Raw genomic sequence first — 19,657 nt, 5'->3', positions numbered from 1 at the left:
AGCAATTCCCGTATCTTACCCAAACCTCCTACTGTGAGTTTATGACCTTTGTCCCCTCTGTGTCTTAACAAAGACAAGAAGGAACACCAGGACCTGGTAACAGATGGCAGGCCAGATACCACAACTGCACTGATTGACTGCACTTAGGTTCATATTTTTGTTCATTTTTAAGATGCTCGTGCACGTAACCCCGGGTCCTTGACTACAACTCCCAGAAGTCCACAGTGACGCTGCGTGACGTGTGACGTCGCTCTGCTTGTTTTGGCAGGTTTTTTTTCGATGTTCTCTGCATGTCTCTTCACCAAGAGGGCGGTTTTCACTGGATCTCCTGGACAATGCTGTGGTATTTTACACATTTGCATGTTCACATACTTTTATAAACCTTAACATGTATCTCTTGTATATTTGCATTGTGTGATTTTAGGCTAAATCTTTACTCAAGGAAGCTAACTACTCCCAACAGGCTAGCCTGCGAAGCTAAAGCCTGTAGCCTTAAAGTGCTTTTCCCTGTAACGATCAGGGCACGGAAATGCCTCTGCCTTTTTTCTCAAACCCTTTTCTAAGTTTAAAGCTGCTGTCACTTCTGTATGTGAGGACTTAATCGACAGTCGACACAATAGTCGTTTCCAAACTGTTCTGCGTCTTGTCGAGCTGGCTGTCAACTTTGATTGATTGGTTTTGCTCTTGAGCGAAGAAAAGGCTTGGCAACTTTTCATAAAGACGTTAACATGGTTTTGTACCTTTCATATAACTCCACAATCCAATGTTATTTATAATATAACTTAATCCTTGGAGCGCTGCGTGATCGTTTTATCGATGAGATTTATGTTTCTGTTTCATGTTTGTTTCTGTTTCATGTTTATCCACCTCAAAGGAAAAAGTGAAGGAATATAATAATAATGAAATGTAATATATTTAGACTATATTTTTACTTTGAAGGTGAACAGTTACAGTGATTTCTTGTGTGTCTGGAGTAGATGGTGTGGAGTTTGTGACTGGGCTGCTTCATAGTGTCTCATCATGGCAGATGGAGGGAGTGATGATGATGTCATTCATCTTAGAAGTTTCAACATTCACCGCAGCCAAGGTTCTGCACCTGAACAACTTTCACTTTCAACATATGTCTGGGATCTCCCTTGAATGCCACTCTTATGATAGACTTTTGTAATAGGTTCTCGACGACAGCAGCAGCGTCAGAGGGAGCTGATCACCATTTCTGATGACTCTGATGAAGAGCCCGTGACTTTGATACCTATTAGTCCTGTTTACGTTCCTGATGACGATGATGTCAGATTACTGGAGGTAATTGGTGTTTTTTTTTAATTAATAATATAGCCACAGGTGATGCAACAATCAATATAATACGGAATTGGAATATATATTACTTTGTGATTCCTCAGTCGTCCAGGTCTGATCCGTAGCAAAAGACGAAGTTTAAATCCATCACTGAACAAATCGTTGTAGGAGTGAAGACGTTTAGCTGCTCATTCAAGCTACTTCTTCAGTTCTGGTCAGATTACTGCTGGACACTGCCATATATTTGTCTGAAGGGAGGGGCAAACTACACTGAAAGTGTAAACAGCTATTGTCTCCAGTTTCAGCTTTTAATGGCCATATTGAACCTTTAATGGCCCTACTATTGTTCTCTTTAGTTTCTTGTGGTTGTTTTTGGTCTGAGGATAGAATCATAGATTTGTGAGAGGTTATGTCTCAGGCCCCCATTCCTGTTCAAGGAAGGATTGTCTTTCCTAACAAAAACAGCTTCTTTAACTCTTCTCTCAAACCATTTCTTTTCTCTGTCTTCACATTAGTGAAGAGTTCAGTGAGCGTTACATTGGAGAAATTAAACAGCCCCTCCATAAGAGAATGAACTAACACCGGCGCGAAAGCTCCTCTGGACCACAGTCTGCTGTACATCTCTATCTCAAAGACTCTAACTACTCCTTTGAAGAGAGAAAGGCTCAGATCTGTGCTAAAGAAAATAAATGGTTTGAGAGAAGAGTTAAAGAAGCTGTTTTTGTTAGGAAAGACAATCCTTCCTTGAACAGGAATGGGGGCCCGAGACATAACCTCTCACAAATCTATGATTTCATCCTCAGACCCAAAACAAACACAAGAAACAAAAGAGAACAATAGTAGGACCATCAAAGGTTGAATAGGGTCATTAAAAGATGAAACTGGAGATAATAGCTGTTTACAGTTTCAGTGTAGTTTGCCCCTCCCTTCAGACAGATATAAGGCAGTGTCCAGCAGTAATCCGACCAGAACTGAAGAAGCCACTTTGATGAGCAGCGAAATGTCTTCACTCCTACAGCAATTTGTCCACTTGACAGTTTTAAATGTCGTATTTTGCTATTGCTTTGTGATATTGTGTACAATATTTAATATTTTAATAGATTGAATAGGGTCAAGAAAACATACTGTGGCGCACCCATTGCAAGTGCTTTTTTGACCCTGTCCACCTCATTTACAGTCTATTACTCCAGCTCGCAAACAAGTGATTCGCCCAGCAGCAATATGGAGTGGGGCCTCATTTAACTCAAATCAAGGATCAAGTGAACATAAAGAGCAAAGGGAAGCTCCAAATAACCCATCTTCGTCCTCATCTACCGCCTCTACCTCTAGAGAGACCAAGGCCGCTTCTACTATAGTGAGCCGGGCCATCCCACCAGCAGAAGCAGCCCCACAGTCTGGTAAATCAGTTCATGGACACCCTCAGCCTGGCCCCTCAGTCGCTTTGCCTCACATTACCCTTCACACAGACTCACTGCAACCTGTAGGTTCTTCTACACAAACCTCAACAAACGTCCAGGCTAATGCCACCCCATCAGGAACACTTGATGCCCGGCCGAGTACATCTGGACACTCTCAGGCCGGGACTTCAGCACAAACAAAGCACGAGCCCCAAGCTAGTACCTCCAGTGCCTCTCGCCAGTCTTGTGCACTGGCAAGCACAGTGCCCAATACTTCTGCAAGGACACAGATAAATACTGGAACAGATGATGTAACACAAGACAATCCTCAGGCCAGCACTTCATCTGCACAACCCGGTACATCCAGGCAGGTACAGCCCAGTCAAACCTCCGCATCCCAGGCCAACCACGCACAGCTAAAGACAGTAAAATTTCTTGTGCTTCCTCAGCAGCCCAGCTTACAGGCCTCTACTCTCGTCACACAGCCCCACATCCAGATCAGGGCCCAGGTGTTCAAAACAAATGGTAATCTCATTCAGATTGAGCCCCAGACACACGCCCAAGCCCCCGCCCAGGCACCATCCCAGGCCCCATCCCAGGCCCCTAATGCCACACAGGTCATACACATCACACCCCCTCCTGTGCTCATCGCTGCTGCCCCTGAGAGACTTGGGCCTCCACAAGCTGGCCACAGAATTGTCCTTGGGAGCCTGGTCCATCCACAGCCAGGACCTGCCAATCCTTTACCAAATCAACAGAGTCAAAACCTTCCAGCCCCCAATTCTACACAAGCTCCTGTTGCTCAGCACCCAGCTCCATACCCGGACAGACCTGCACCTGCCCCAGGCCTGGGGGCGGTGCCTGCAGTGGTGGAAGATCTTCCTAGGATAGAGGACGCACGGCCTGGCCCGTCTGCTCCACGAGACAGAGCAGAACAACAGCCTGATGTCAGAGACATGGTTGCAAAAGTGGTGAGTGTTTAACACACAGTGACCATCAGCTGTGTGTGTTCTTATACGTGATCTCTCTCTGTGTTTTCTCCAGTTGGATCTTTTTCCTGATGTCCAGGAAGCCTATGTAGCAGAACTGATCCAAAAGGATAATGTGAAAGACTTGAATGTGCAAGTATCTAGAATTCATATCAGGCCATGTTATTGAGTGGCTTAAACATTTCTCCAACTATTATCTTTTATGCATGTTTTATGTTTGTCACTGTGTAATAACACTTTTGTGTTTTAGTATTTGTAATCTGCTGTTGGAGAACCCACAGTACCCTCAAAGAGAGATTGCTGCAGCCTCCAGTATCCTCCTGGAGCCCGAAGACACCCAGTCTGAGGTATGTGCCCCTCTGTACACGTGTGTCAGTGCTACTCTGCTTCAATCATAAAGTCTTCATTTTCCTTTATCGGAAAAGCTTAAAACTGTTATTGATGTGTCATTTGTCAGTGAAAGGTTAATACTAAGCTTCCTCCTAGGAGACAGAAGACCTTTTTGACTACTCTAAGCTGGTGGTTGTGGGGCATGGAGCTATAATGCAAGCTGCTGATTTGCTCATGGCGGATTTCCGGATGCTCAGCTGTCAGGACATCAAATGGGCTCTCAACGCTTTGAAGGGACACTATGCAATCACACGCAAGGTACTTCTCTCTAACACAGTGCATATTTGTAGAGTCACCTATAGAATCTCCTACATGTCGCCTATTGTGAATGTGTAAACTAAACACGCGCTCAACAGGCCTTATGGGAAGCTCTAAAGAAGTGGCAGAGCTCGGGCGACCCCTCAGGGAAAAGGCGACGGAGCAGAACCTCTAGCGAGCGCTGCTACATTGATTTTCATTTTGAACATGGTAAGTGTGGCAAATATTAATTCATAAAACTACAAATTAATATGATTTTTCTCCTTTTAGAATTGATGTATCTGTTATTCGTGTTTATTTTCAGGTTCAGTTAAACTCGATAAGAGAATGTACTTCTTGGAACATGACCGACGGTTTTGTAGAACGTACATTAACCTAGAGCCCTCTGTACAAAAAGAGCTCTCCTTCTATCAACAGAAAGCAAAGGAATGGGCGGAGGTAAACACTTTTTGTGGAAAGCTACAGAAGTGTAATGCCCTTGAATAAAAGTGTATTAATAATGAATGAATACTCTGCTTGTTCTGTCTTCAGCATGAGGACTTCCTGTTGGCTCTGCAGGTCAATGAGGATGAATATAAAAAGGTGTGGCTCTTTGCAGCTACTTGATCTGTTTTTGATGTTATAACACATGTGACACAGGCTGTATATTCAGTTGATGTATTGTTTGATTACGGTTTAGGATGGCCAGCTCATTGAGTGCGGTTGCTGTTATGGGGACTTTGCCTTTGAGAAGATGACCCAGTGTTCAGATGGGCATTTGTTCTGTCAAGAATGTCTGGTGAAATATGCTCAGGAGGCTGTTTTTGGCTCTGGAAAGGTAATAAACTGACCTTCAGTCTATGCAAATATTTAATCCATGAATCAGAAGAAAGCCTGAGCAAATCACTTTTACATTTGTCACTAACTAACAATACTAGAGAAAGGTTGATATTACACAGCACTTGTTTAAATGGAGACTTTAATCATTATATTCACATCTAGGGAAGAAGATCTGAACCTGATTTCAGTTTGTTGTGCGTGTGATTTCAGTCGGAGCTGAGTTGCTTGAGTGCAAACTGCCCGTGTTCGTTTCCAGTGTGTGAGTTGAACAAGGTGCTGCCTGAGAACGTACTCTGTAAATACTACGAGCGACAGGCAGAGGAGGCCGTCGCTGCCACCTGCGCCGATGAACTGGTCAGGTACGAGCGGCCATCGGGGGACGTGTAGTGGGGCAGTGGGGTTCTGTCATGATCTTGTGGATTGTTGGAACTGTCTTTTAAAAGTGATTCAGGGGGTAGGACTGCGAGAGGTCACTTTATACCCAGAAGGTTAGCGGTTAAAAATCCCATCCCCTCCCCATTTTAGCGAGGGTCGTCCTGCTAAAATGGGGATGGACGCAGATAAGCTTCTTATCTCAGTCCTCAGATAAGAAGCTTCACACAATCTGAGATGGCAGACAAGTGTTAGGCGTGTTCTATCAAAATGACGACTGGATTCGATCAGTTCAAATCTCAAAAGTTTATTTCCCTAACAGTTACAATCTAATACAGGACCCGGGGTCATATGATCTATCCCTCGTATGTGCAGCAGGCTCTGTCTGCCTTTCCCTGGCCCCGTAACATAAAAATGTAACATGCAACATGAATATGCAAATATTATGTTGAGTAGGTCTTGAGGGTAGGTTCCTCCCTCCGGCCTCGCTCATCTCTCCGGGCTTCACCAGTCTATTTTTCCGGCCTTGAGTCTCATCCGACCGCCCTGTCCCTGTAAAGGAGCGTCTACACACCCCAACAGTTTCCCTCAATTCATATCACACGATGTTGCCTTTAACATAGTTTCCGTATTATCAAAAGATGCTCTCACTCTAGTACAAACATTGGTAGCTGTCAAACGACATGATTCACCTCCTACAATGTTGCCTTAACTCGGTTAAAGGAGTTTCTGCAAAGCACCAACTGTCTCCCATAATTCACGTTTTACAATGTTACAACCTAATTTCAGTGTTAGTAGATGGTGTTCAACTTTTAGTATGGTGCTTGTTAGACAACCTCCAAAAAGATACAACATTCAAAGAATATATGAATTCAGTATAAAAATGGTGATTACATAATAATATTCAAAACTTATATGATTTCAGTATCAAAAGATATATATGTATATGTGATGCCCCTAAGAAACTTTATTCAATCAATATGCATTCCATATTTTTGATATATGTATTTGTAATTCAACTTAGAAGCTTTATTACTTGACATACCCTTCAGTTACCTCAGATATTCTATATTTGCCGCCCACCCACACACCCACACCATCACACGTAGTACTCTCTGCTTAACTGGTTGTTTGAACTCCATTTGATTATGTGCTTTGACTTTTTTAGGTGTCCATTTTGCAAATTTCCAGCCTTGTTGGACAGGGGCATCTCACGGTTCAGCTGTCCCAACCCCCGCTGCCGCAAGGTCAGTCAGCTCTACATTTCTTTAAGCACTTAAACACACAGAGCTGTAAAGAATGTACATCTGAACCCAGCCTCCTCCAGCCTGTAGTCCTACAAGAGCCTTTCACTGTAAACTGCATCATAAATTGGCAGACGTTTAAATTCTTTGAGGGTGAAAGCTTCTTCCCCACATTTAAGGAGGATGATAAGAAGGTGCCGTGTGTGGAGGTGTCAGACCCTGTCGTTTGTCTGATCTAGGCCCTGCTCTCCTCTTTCTGTCTGAGGAATGTTGGGGAGGCAAACATGGTTTCCTGTGATAAAACAACACTTATTGTTTCTGTTTCTTTTTTACTTTTTTTTTCTTTTTTTTTTTTATAAAATCTTACTTTCAAAGTACACAAAATATACACTGCACCTAAAGTTGTCATTACATCTCAGTCTGGACAAAGAAGAGCAGTGTGGTTCTGTGAACGTTAAAGAAAAACTTAAATGTTGAACATAAAATCTGTATTTATTTAGTTTTAAGTTATATTATACTTTACTACTTGAGAAACTAAATCAATGTTGAATATGGACTGTTAAAAAATCTTTGAATCTTTTTGAACACCTTGTTTAGCAGTGTGAGCGAGATGTGACATTATTATCACTTCATTTATGTGATTTATGTGATTTATGTGATGGCATGTTCCATCTTTAAGTTCTTTTGGCTGCCATTCTTTATATTGGTCCATAGATGGAGCCAAAGTCCTTCAGTTTCCACTGTGTCTTTGCACATCACATCTGTCTCACATTACACTATGAACACACCCAAAGGATTCAAGAAAGTAAATTGCATAATTGTTGTACAGTCAGAGTAGTGCCTGTGTATAGACTCCTTTTGTTAGTGTTTTATGTTATTTCACTAAACTTAAGAAAATTGAGTACTTTGTACTTGTTCACTCTCACAGGACCCTCCATAGAGCCAAACATATTTTGATTAAACAAGTGGGAAGTTGCTGAAATTTTATATATAAATAAATGTTACAGATTTTATCTGCATAAAAATGTCATATTGAATTTGAATTTGAATTTGAATTTTATTTGAGTATGTTCATAAATCATGTAATACATGTCATTACAGTCCATAAAATAAAATAAATTATCTTCCATTAAAGATGAAAAATGTCATATTGAGCAAATGATGACCAAAAATTGCTTATTGGTGAAAATGAAAATACATTTCAGTACTAGGTAATTAGTATTTGTTTAAGGCCCCTGATATATTTCCCTGCTGTTTTCTACATCCCGGCTCCAGCTGCACACTGTTGCTGTACAGTGCCATGAGGGAGGGGCTTCATTATGTAACTGACACACTTCCTTAAGCCCGCCCCTGTGCGTTCTTGCTGGTCCCTGACTGGCCATTTGTATTCTTTTCTCCTCTTGAACTGGTTTCCTACTGGTTAGGCCCTCTTTCTTTCCTGTTTCAAATGTGGTCCAGATTGCGCTTGACCCACTTTTCCTCGTCTCTCCCCCTGGCTCCGTCTGACCTACACATCCCTCTAATGTATTCCACATGTGGTGAAGAGAAGAACACGCCTGCATGTGATTACTCCATCAAGTGTACCTAAATGTAGGTCGCTCATACTGGACCGCTGTAATGTTTTTAACATTATTCCAGTGTAGAATATCATCCTGGAGGTCACCCCTATACCTTCAAAGCCACCTCCCTACCCAAAACCCACTGTCCCCCAATCAGTGCAATGCAAGCTTTCTGCACTACCTTATAAGGAACTGCTGCAGACACTAGAGAGTGTGCTGCATTTGAAACGGGGAAGATACTACCAGGAGGAGTGGCGTGATATGGATGAAAGAAACCGTGCGAATATGAGCGGAACACAAGTCAAAATTTGTTACTTCTTTGTCTAATAAAGCCATGTGACAGTTGAGCGATGACTGTCAAAGGTAAAGAGGACACGCCCACAAGTGCAAGGGTCATGAGTGATGTCATGTGATATTTTTAGCCTTGCTATAAAAGCTCAGGTGCGCTCTCAGTTTTGTAGAGAGCCTGTCTTTGTCTGACAGGTTGCAGACACAGCCAGGCCAGTCAAACCACCACCGCCTTCAGCAGCTTTTTCTTCTTCCTGGTTTATGTGTCACCACTAGGAGGCCATCTTACACCACACTGCTGACACTCCTCACACGCTACTGGCCTTTGTGATCTGCTTTTTACTGCCATTTGAGAGTTATTTTTTTAATATATGTACACACTGACTGTCAATTTATTAAAACGTTAAACTGGTAATAGTAAAACTGACTAACTAAACTAATGAAGGCTTGATTTTGAGTTTGAACTGTTGCTTTCCACATGTTTCAGAAGTTAGAACCCGTGCCATTTCAGTTAACAATTTAAAATAAAATATTATATTTTTAAATGGCCAGACGCCCTTAAAACAGGACCATATAACAGTGAAACCCAGAAATAAACTAGAGGAGGAGGTTGTTATTTAGAATACGAAAAATTCCATAACCTTTAGCTAACCTTGTCGGTTGCACGCACAAAAATGGTGTGAAGTAGTACTTAGAAAAACAATTTATTTTTAATCTGTCCTGTCATATCAGACTTTCAGACTAGTCATTCAAATATTAATGTGATCCCACTCAGCTGAAGGGTCAGGGGCTAAGGCTTCGTGTGCGTGTCATGTGCTCTGCTGGTTCTTTCTAGCTCCACGTCTCAAAGGCCGACGCGACAGAAGAAGGATGGAGTTGGGCTGTTTCTAAGCAACCAGGCAGTCGGAGTGAGTGTGTGTGTGTGTGTGTGTGTGTGTGTGTGTGTGTGTGTGTGGGGTGTGTGTGTGCGTGCGTGTGTGCGTATGTGTGTGTGCGTGCGTATATGTGTGTGTGTGTGTGCGTGCGCTCACTGCCAAGAGCCACACCTCTGTCTGCAGTGGCAGCAGCAGTAGCATATAGAGCAGATACAGTTCTAGGGAATGGGCTGAGAAATGGACCATAGTGACACAAAGAGGTTTTGGTGAAAGGCAAAATGAAATAAATCCATGTTTATAGTGTGTGATGTGTGTGTTTGTGTAGGAGAGCTGTCGGAAGTGCAACGTGCAGTGGAAGGAGCACATCGGGAAGACGTGCGAGCAGGTGCTGGAGCAGGATGAGATCCGCATGAGAGTGGTCTTGTAAGTCGCTCAGGGTGTCAAATATTCACACACAACTGGATAATCTCCTATATTTTTTATTTACTGATATGTTTGGAAAAAGGTTTTTTGGCAAGATAAAAAAAAAAACAAAGCTAAAAAAAAGAATGGGTTGAAATGTTAATGTTAATTTTAGACACACCAAATTTAAAAATACACTTGATTTCTGTCGCATTACATTGTTTAAACCATTTTTATAGTCATAGCTGCCCTGGGGTAGATTGATAGAAGCTTCTAGTCGCCTATTGGACGACCACCAAGCCCTAAAACGCCACATTCACACACAGGAAAGCTGCGGAACGGTCTTGCCCAAGCACTCAGTAATAGTTTGCACTGGTCCAAATTGAGATCGAACCTCTAACTTTCGGGTTGATGGGCGCACGCTTTAACCACTCACTCACTCACTCACTGCTGCTGCTCCCCATATTTACTGGAAGCCTACAAACGTTTCCATCACGCCATCATCATGCTGGTTTTACTGAACGTCTTAGATGCCTGGCTAATGGTCAGGCTTAAATTGTAAATGTTTTCTCTTGAGAGGATCATGTGGGTAGATGGCATTACTCCATCAGTGCGATGCCAGTTTAAGGTGGTATCTGTTTCACGGGAAAGAAAATGTTCCACATATCACGTCTAGACAGGTCATGAGTGTTTGTGTCGAACCTTTAGTGTGCAGCCAGACCAAAGGATGTTCTTCTGTGTTATATTTGTTATTTTACTCTAGTGAGACCATTTGAACTTGTAATTATCTTTTCACACAGACAGATTTACAGTTAATACATTTTATAATTTAAGGATCCAGTCTAAGCTTTATTTTTCCCAGTCCACGTACAGTAGAGTGTATCTGGCTAAAGAGCTCTGTTTCCCGGACAGTGTACCAGGAAGTGGAGAGACGGCTGCTTCCTGTAGCTCTGCAGGTCGTCACTCAGCACTTCCTGTTGTTCCTGTTCACAGCTTCACTTATTTCCCGGCACTGAAAGACTCCGGAAGTAGCCTGATATAGGGATCAAGGTAGAACATCTGTGCAGCAGGACAAATCCAAGTCAGCTCTATTGTCAATTCTACCAACTGTACGGTGCATAGAGCAGTGGTTCTCTTTTTTTAAAATAAATTTATTTGTTTAACCTTTATTTAACCAGGAAGGTCCCATTGAGATTAAAAACCTCTTTTTGAAGGGAGTCCTGGCCAAGCGGCAAATAAAAAATACAGTTACATAATTAAAAAGACAAGATAAGAGGAAAAGACAAACAGAATATGAAAAACAAGTGCGTGTTATGGAGTCAGCCTCGAGACCTCTCAGTTTAGACTTAAAAGCATTCAAGGAAATCAACTCTGTCAAGTTCCAATCGTTCACACCAAGTGCCTCCCAAGATAAGATTTGGCTTTATGTCGAGTACCACCAGACAGACTTTATTGGCTCTAATATTTTCGAGTAATAATGGTCTAAAATTGGGCTAAATCACTGAGGAATGAATGAATGAATCTGTGTTATTACTGTGTCTTATACAAAAAATGTCGAGCCCTTTAATGGATTTATAAAACGCCAAGAAAATACAATAAAATACAACAGACCAGCTGCCAGACATGTTACAAACACCAATTGACTCATTTAAACAAACTCATTAGCCGCTTCCCCCAGGCTTTACAGAGGAATGACACACACTTATAAACATTAGAATGAAACAACCATTTTATCTTGTTGTCGTCTTTACACCAGAACATTTCACAGCACTGGGTGAACATTTCATCAAATACAGGATTTCTAAATTCTTCATAAAATGGACAATACAACAAAAAATGAGCTTCACTTTCCACTTTTCCAGCTCACATAAACCACAGAGTCTTCTTCAGAGGCTTGAGAAAACCGGGACTGAACCGGGACTGAACCGGGACTGAACCGGGACTGAACCGGGACTGAACCGGGACTGAACCGGGACTGAACCGGGACTGAACCGGGACTGAACCGGGACTGTCGCAGGACTGTCGCAGGACTGTCGCAGGACTGTCGCAGGACTGTCGCAGGACTGTCGCAGGACTGTCGCAGGACTGTCGCAGGACTGTCGCAGGACTGTCGCAGCTGTGCCATCTTTGATTCCCGCTCAAATTTGCTCAGTCTTAAACGTATCTTTTATTTGAATATATGTTTGCAACTTGGGTTTAGTCAAGATTCAGCCTCTGCTCTTCATAAATGGACACCAGTTTATTCTGTTGATGCTGCATGACAAATTGTTATGATACTGTAGTTTTAGACAATAATTAAACCAAAGATGGGTCAAATGTATTAAAATAAAGAAAAGAAATACTGCAGAGTGCTCTGGTTACTGCCAGTGTTACACATATCACAGTTTGAGAAACGCTGACAGAGAATTGAAATATAATCTTAAATCCAAGTTGCAAAAGAGTGAAAACACATAAATAACTTGTTAATGAAAAGAGCATGTATTGTTGAAGTTCAGTGTGGATTTGTTGCACAATATTAACATATTTACTATTTAACAGCGTGTGTTTCATTCTGCTGCGTGACTTTTGTGTGTGTGCGTGTGTTTTTAGTGTATTATTCATGTGTGTGTTACTCTACAGTGAGGAGAGGATGACCGCGGCCCGGGTCAGGAAGTGCACAAAGTGTGGGACAGGCCTGGTGAAGTCCGAGGGGTGTAACCGGATGTCGTGTCGATGCGGCGGCTTCATGTGTTACCTGTGCCGGGAGCCCATCAACGGTTATAACCACTTCTGTCAGCACGCCCGCTCCCCCGGCGCCCCCTGCCGCCACTGCCGCAAGTGCTCCCTGTGGACAGACCCCACGGTACTTTGCCCCATTGATCTGCCTCAGAGTGAAGGTTTTAGGCTTGAGTCATCTTTTCAACAGACGGTTTCCTCCTCGCTCTATGACCCTGACCGTCTGACTCCATAGTAACCCGCACTGGTTTGGCTGCAGTGTCGCTGGCAAACAGAAACTACAATTAGTTCCCATGCGGGTAATGAGATGGAGCTAGTCCAGCAGCACAGCGCAAGGAGCAGGACAGCCAAGAAAATCTAAATATTTGTTTATCCTGAGTACACTTTCTGTATTAGCTTAGGACATTCTTTCTTCTTTTGACGTTGTCAAAATGTTTTGTAGTTTTAAGAAAAGTACAGTGATGCTTTAGCTCACAGGCAGACAAAGCAAAACATCGAAACACTTCATCTAAACACTTGATGCGCCGTATTATTAAATGGTATTTGAGTCGTTTAACATCTTAGCCGTTGCTGGGACGTTGAGATGCCCATTTAATCATTACTTCACGTTGTCCACATCACGAACTCAGCCTCTCAACAAATGTGTCTCCCTCCATGAAACAGCTGATGTTTCTCTCTTAAAACATTCACACCCAGACTGTTTGCTTCACAAGACACAGTGTCGAGATTTAAACGTGTAATTACAAAGTCCATTGTGCAGAATGCAAATCTATTTGATTGTGTCTGCAGGAGGATGATGAGCGAATAATTCAGCAGATCCAGAAGGAAGGAGAAGCCGAGCTCAAGAAGAAGAGTGCAGGTTAGTGCTTCAGTTCAGAGTTTTATATCAAGGAAACAACTCACAGTGGATGTCAGAATGCTTAGATTGACAATATTACTTTTTGTGTTTGAAGTTAACACAATGATTGATTGTTTTTTTAGCAAGAAACTCTACAAATTAGTAATAAGTATCAAGAAAATGGGAAAATCGTAGTAGAAGAAGAGAATACAAGAGACTAGACCAGTACACAGCTGCTATAAAAATCTACACAATTTTCTCTCCTCTTCAGAAAATTCAGGGAAGCGCGTGGGCCCACCTCCAGAAGCCATCGCCGAAGCCAAGCGTCCTCGTGTGGGACCCCCTCCGGAGCCTGTTCCTGCGCCCAACCAGGTGGCCCCTAATCAGCCACAGGCGGTGCAGGCTCCTCTGTTTGTGCCTCCCCGCGGTCACTACGCCCACGTCCCCCTCGCCCCCTTAGCCCGGGTTCCCCCTGCGCCCTACGTGCCCCCCCTACTGCCCCCTTTGAACAATAACAACCAGCAGCAGCAGCGACACCACCATCAGAATCCACACCACCACTACCCACATCACCACAACGACTGGGAAATGATGCCAATGCACTATGGACCTCACCATCGCTACTACAGACGCTTCTAACACAGTAGCCTTTTGCAGGTTTATCTTTTATAAATAAAATAAAAACTATAAAAATAAATGGGTCACGCTGTAAAGTCTATAGTTTAAACAGAATGCAGTGGACTAATAATATATTATTCCTACTATAGCATAGAGATTATGTTAAAAAGGCACATTTTTACTTGGGTGCCAGACAAAAAATGTGATTAGTGTTTATTGGGTCAGAAAAGGATTGACTGGATTATTTTACTGTTTTCATTTGTCATTAAACCCAGACAGAAATGTGCTATAATATGAATAAAATGTGGATCAGTGCATTCTGTGTCCTCACGCCGTGCCCCAGCTTTTCGGGTTGTATGTTCACGATTTCTGCGTCCGATCAGAATCTACTTTGCTTTCTCTTCAGTTCAATCACTTTAAGCTCAATTATTTCCTCTTTATACTGCTATTTTTGAGTAAAAACATAAACAAAGGAAAGCATTCCCTTGTGTGTATTTGGTGTGATCTTTAAAGACGCACAGTTTTTCAATAAAAATTATGTCAAAGAAAATGTGCAAATATCTTTTCACCAAATCCACATTCTCTTCATCATTAGATTTGAGCTTTTTGGGCCCCTCCCTCGTGGATTCGGCAGAAAGGGGCTGACTCACGATAACGAAACCCTGAGGCTGCTCTCCAATCACATGACCGAAGACTCCTGTTTTCCACCAATCACGGCTCAGCGACTGTCAGGCTTATGATGTTACCCGAGAAAGAGGAGGAGGGGGATTCTTTTGTTCGCCCAAAGTGTGCTGTGAGTGTGACAAATCACTTGGCCACACACACCCACACACATGTACACACACACACGCGGCGTCTTGTTGCTGTAAACGTGGAGGACGAGCCCCTGCTTTTGCCCGGGGGTCCTAATGGTTTTAGTCATGGGCGGCCAGGGACAGACGCTGTTTGTGTGAGACACTGAATTGGATTTTAATCACATTCAGTATCTTATTACACCGGCCATGAATTAATAATGCAGAGTTTTCTCAATCTGAACACACAAGGGCATCTCAAAGTGGCTGAAGGTCAAATATCAAACCATAAACCGCTCTTTTATTGATGGTTGGATTAATAAAACTGGATGAAATATAAAGTAACAACTGATCACTGCGGTAGAGGAGTTTACAAAAGCGTACATTATCAATATTTAAAGAGTTTGTTTGAGAATAATCTGCTGTTTTGGAACGATTGCATGATTTACACACATAGAAAACAAGTGATAAATTTAAAACACATCACTGTTTATGAGGAAAAAGTAGTTTGGGCATCGCTAAGTTGTCAGAAATGAACAATAATGTAAGAAATGTGTTTATAAACTGCTTGTTAAGCATTGATACGGGAACATTTAATGCATCACATGATTGTGTAAGTGTAAGGACCAGCCACGCCACAATTATTGAGAAAAAAGGGGTTTTGCTTCACTAAAAATGGAATAAAATTAATGTATTTTTATAACAAACACATATACTCCCACCTGCACTTGTTTTTAACGTTTTAAATGGATGGTTTTGATGTTTTTATTCATATTTTCTCTGTATTTGAACACGTTGCCTATAAAAACGAGAGTCTCAGTGTTCTGAATTTAGCCAGCCAAAAAAAAAGGTTAAATCTTGCATATTTAAAAGAATTAAACCAGTTTTCTTGAGCTCATAACCCTCAGAGAACATGACCACACCAGTCAGGAGAGCTGTTATACGTGTTCCTACGTGTCCAACCATATTTGCATGGACTTTGTCAAACGAATTAGTGTAAACTTCACCAAATCTAATTTACTTTACGCATGAGGTCAGCCTGATGGGACCCTCATGACTTCAAAAGTGCCCAGGCCCCAGGAGGATCCCATCATTTATCAAGTGCTGCTTTTAACAATGGATGACTAACCTTTGAGTGTGGTCTTCATTTAAGCTTTTGTGACCCAGAGCCGTCACTTTTGTGCTCCTAAAACCACCGTTAGCTGCAAATAACACCAGAAAACAACTGCCTCCTCAAGACCCCCGTGATGGAAGTGGTTAAAGATGCCTCCAGGCCTGTGTGGGATTACATTTGGAGGTATTATAGACTATTATGCACTAATTACTCATTTAAGCACGGGACAAAGACTGGCTTATGTGGAAACGATGCAGGGGAATCTTTTCTAAATACAATAGAACAGACATTTGAAAAGAAAGTCAAAGCGATGGCTCAAACAACATCATTTCAATCTTTCTGTTCTATCTACACAAGCATTTTACACGGAATTTGCGTGTTTACAGCTGAAACGGAGTCAACAGTGTGTTCTTTCAGCTTGTCGTTTCCCTGTAAAGCTGCTGAGGTTTTATATTTGAATTATGACTCCACCAGACTTGACCTCCGTATCTGTCTGTGCGACTGCAGAGCTGTTTCCTGTCATTTTGAATTAAATAAAACGTGAGAATTCATATCTGCTCCAACAGGCAGGCAGTGAACGAGATGACCTTCACACTTAGACCAGACTGTAGCAGCAGCACACACTCACGCAGTTTGTGTGTGTGTGTGTGTGTGTGTGTGTGTGTGTGTTTGTGTGTGTGTTGTGTAAAATGCTCTATGCTCAGTCCTCCGGGAGCTCCGTGTCTGGCAACATTCTGTCCCCCAGACGATTTTATTGCTCACAGAACGCTGCTCCTGTCTGTGCGTGTTAGAGTGTGTGATGTGAAGAGAACAGTGTTTTTACAGCTGAGATTTTCACTCTTTTCAATATGTTCTGCAGGGTTTTGCACCAAGAGGATCTATTCAAACATAAACTATAATTGCAGCTTGATTATTGATGTTTTCCCAGTGTTTTAGCCGATCTTTGGGCCTCGGATAGGTTGCAGTCTGACCTGGACACACTGATGTTGACCCTCTAAAGTGTCTGTTTGCATGAAAATCTATTAATCTGTGTCCTCTCCGCGTTCCTTTATCACTTTAGCCTGATTTGGATATCAGACTTTCACAGGTCTCTACTGTACGATGCCTCCTCTGCTCCATTATCCACACTGAATCACTGCTATTCATCTCGCAGGGACCCACATTACTCATCCTGGCCTTTAAAGCGATTACACACCCGCTGACCCACTGACCCACACTGAGGCCGGGGACTCTGCAGGAGCCAGGGGACAGGGCTGTGGAGCACTCAGAGGGAAGTGTTTTCGATCAGAGTGGACATGCTCTTCAAGCGAACGCCACGGGGAGGAGAAAGCAGGACTGTTTCTCGAATCAGCGGCTCATTCTTTATCAAATGAGACGGAGCTGTTTAAAATCTATAATATGGAGTAGTATAAAAGATAAAAAGTAAATGAGACTTTATGTTGGAGAAATGGGAGGATCCATCGTTACAAAATGTGTGTGAATCATCAAAACATGAGAAAGAGGAAGAAGTAAGAGTCATGTTCAGCATTATATGTTTCACAATAATAAGATATTATTTAAAAAACGAGAAAGTGTCACATTTGACCGAGTCTGTTTTACATGTACGGCAACGTAGAAGTGCCAAATCTGCACTTAAATAAAAATCTACAGCATGATAGTTTCATGTTAAAAATGTGATACAAAATTATTATGAGATTCAATTCAATTTATTTTTCTAAAGTCTAAAATCACAGCAGCGTCGCCTCTTAGGGCTGAACATGAGAATGATTTAACCAAAAGAAAGTTAGAAAATCAACAATGAAAGAGAAACAGACGAGCAAAAGAATCAACAGAAAACAAGCAAATGGAGGAGTGTCCCAGAGCAGAGCGCCCCCTGGACTTAGACCCTCCTTCTCAGCAAGAAAAACTAAAAAGTGAGAAAAAGAGAAACCTCGGGGAGATCCAGAGTGAAGGAGAGATCTACTCCCAGGACGGACACTGCAGATGTGTCCAGGACTAATGTGCATCTATTTACAGAGAGAGCTCAAGTCTGTAGAGCCAGAGCCGCTTGACTAAGAGACAGAGAGGGGCCCCAGCCCGGCACCGGGTCATCCAGCCAGGAGAAGGGAGGGTCCAGGTCCAGAGAACAGGACCAGGGCACAGGAGGAGCATCCAGTCACCACCGGGCGGGTACATGATCAGAAATGATCATGAAATGATGTGATATGAAAAACATGGAACTACAGCAACAGAGGAGGATCAATCCACGTCTTCACTCTGTGTGCACAGATATAGACTATCCTACTGTTGGCGTGACTTTTCCCTCCCATAGTAGCAGTAGCCCAGTAGTAGTAGGACTAATAGTACCTCATCATACGGTAAAAGCCACTTTACAAATGGTAAATGGTGGCATGAGAGAGCGATGTCAGCACTGAGCTCCTGTGGTCTGCACATCCGTCTGTGATTTCAGCTCAGAGCGATGGGCGACTGGAGATGACGTCTTTATGCACAGATTGAGGTACAAACCCACAGTTTACATCTGCACACAGTCAGAAGCAGCTGTCACTGACAGAAGTCTACACCTTTAGTAATAAATCATATGTTTAATAAAGTCGACATAAGCAGCCTGTGTGTCCTCAGTCTCTCTCCTGTGTGTAAATCTGAGCAGGACACTCGTGCGACAGGACGGAGCGTGTGGACGTATAAACTGCACAGTGTGTTTCATTTATGAACAGTGTAAATTTGTCCATATTTTCCCCCTGGGGCAGCTCTGCTAAACTCTGCTGGTCCATTGTCCAGTAAAACTCATCCCCCCAGACACCGAGCGGCAGATAAGACTCCCCCGTTAAACAGAACACTGCCTCTGGCTCAGTGGGACCCTCACCCTCTCCTCACCCTCACCTCACCCTCACCTCACCCTCTCCTCACCCTCACTCTCACCTTCACCTCTCTCTCACCCTCTCCTCACCCTCACCTCACCCTCATCCTCACCTCACCCTCACTCTCACTCTCACCCTCTCCTCACCCTCTCCTCACTCTCACCCTCTCCTCACCCTCACTCTCACCCTCTCCTCACTCTCACCCTCACTCTCACCTCACCCTCACCCTCTCCTCACCCTCACTATCACCCTCTCCTCACTCTCACCCTCACTCTCACCCTCTCCTCACCCTCTCCTCACCCTCTCCTCACTCTCACCCTCTCCTCACCTCACCCTCTCCTCACCCTCACTCTCTGACTCACAGAGTGAGGGGGTTTGGGAGAACCAGACTCTGTTTTCATAAGTGCACTGTTAAAATGCAAGACAAACAAACAAAACAAATAAATAACTACACAAGTCAATTTAAAACATAAAAAAACAGTGTGAGTATAAATATTATTATTATTAAAGTGCATTAGTGGCACCAAATCTGTCCAGTTTTACATGTCCTGGGCCAAATGGAAACTTTTTTCACCATTTCAGTTCGAGTTGGGGCAGTTTTTAGGCCTAGACAAACATGAGACTCTTGAAACTGATTTTTGACATTTATCCTTTTCTGTCGAGTCTAAACGGGCAACAGTTTGAGGACGAGTTTAGACTCATGACAGAGAAAGTCTGATCTGTAAAGTCCACAGCTCAGGACAAAACCAACAGGACATGGACTCAGGTTTTGTCATTTGTGGAGAGTAAGATTTCTGCTGAACTGGCTGTAATGTGATACTGCAGAGACGGCTT

General features: G+C 42.9%; 1 protein-coding gene across 3 annotated transcripts; it reads left to right on the top strand.

The window, feature by feature from the left end:
- The first annotated feature begins 232 nt into the window (after positions 1 to 232).
- On the top strand, positions 233 to 14,602 carry rnf216 (ring finger protein 216). 3 transcript variants are annotated; one of them, XM_033971578.2, is made up of 17 exons: positions 233 to 343; positions 978 to 1,087; positions 1,172 to 1,302; positions 2,474 to 3,664; positions 3,738 to 3,814; positions 3,933 to 4,029; positions 4,169 to 4,330; positions 4,429 to 4,540; positions 4,635 to 4,768; positions 4,862 to 4,912; positions 5,010 to 5,147; positions 5,360 to 5,508; positions 6,690 to 6,768; positions 9,813 to 9,910; positions 12,509 to 12,731; positions 13,394 to 13,463; positions 13,714 to 14,602. In XM_033971578.2, exons 2-17 carry the CDS (start codon positions 1,021 to 1,023, stop codon positions 14,079 to 14,081), a joined length of 3,147 nt encoding a protein of 1,048 aa, XP_033827469.1. In that variant the 5' UTR covers positions 233 to 343; positions 978 to 1,020; the 3' UTR covers positions 14,082 to 14,602. The 3 variants fall into 3 exon arrangements, with proteins under 3 accessions (XP_033827469.1, XP_055079855.1, XP_055079854.1); XM_055223880.1 differs by having other exon boundaries at positions 247 to 343; positions 975 to 1,087; positions 13,714 to 14,523; XM_055223879.1 differs by having other exon boundaries at positions 252 to 340; positions 13,714 to 14,523.
- The last annotated feature ends 5,055 nt before the right edge of the window (positions 14,603 to 19,657 follow it).

The sequence above is a fragment of the Periophthalmus magnuspinnatus genome, chromosome 8 (genome assembly GCF_009829125.3).
Source record: "Periophthalmus magnuspinnatus isolate fPerMag1 chromosome 8, fPerMag1.2.pri, whole genome shotgun sequence".
Taxonomy (NCBI): Eukaryota; Metazoa; Chordata; class Actinopteri; order Gobiiformes; family Gobiidae; genus Periophthalmus; species Periophthalmus magnuspinnatus.
The sequence above is the reverse complement of the archived record's forward strand: the minus strand, read 5'-3'. Positions and strand labels throughout refer to the sequence as shown.

What these genes read in the sequence shown, in the direction of transcription:
- rnf216 (XM_033971578.2), top strand. Translation starts at nt 1,021, where the DNA reads ATGGCAGATGGAGGGAGTGATGATGATGTCATTCATCTTAGAAGTTTC. An exon ending in GAGACATGGTTGCAAAAGTG is followed by an intron (nt 3,665 to 3,737) that starts GTGAGTGTTTAA and finishes TGTTTTCTCCAG; the next exon opens with TTGGATCTTTTTCCTGATGT. An exon ending in GCTCAAGAAGAAGAGTGCAG is followed by an intron (nt 13,464 to 13,713) that starts GTTAGTGCTTCA and finishes TCTCCTCTTCAG; the next exon opens with AAAATTCAGGGAAGCGCGTG.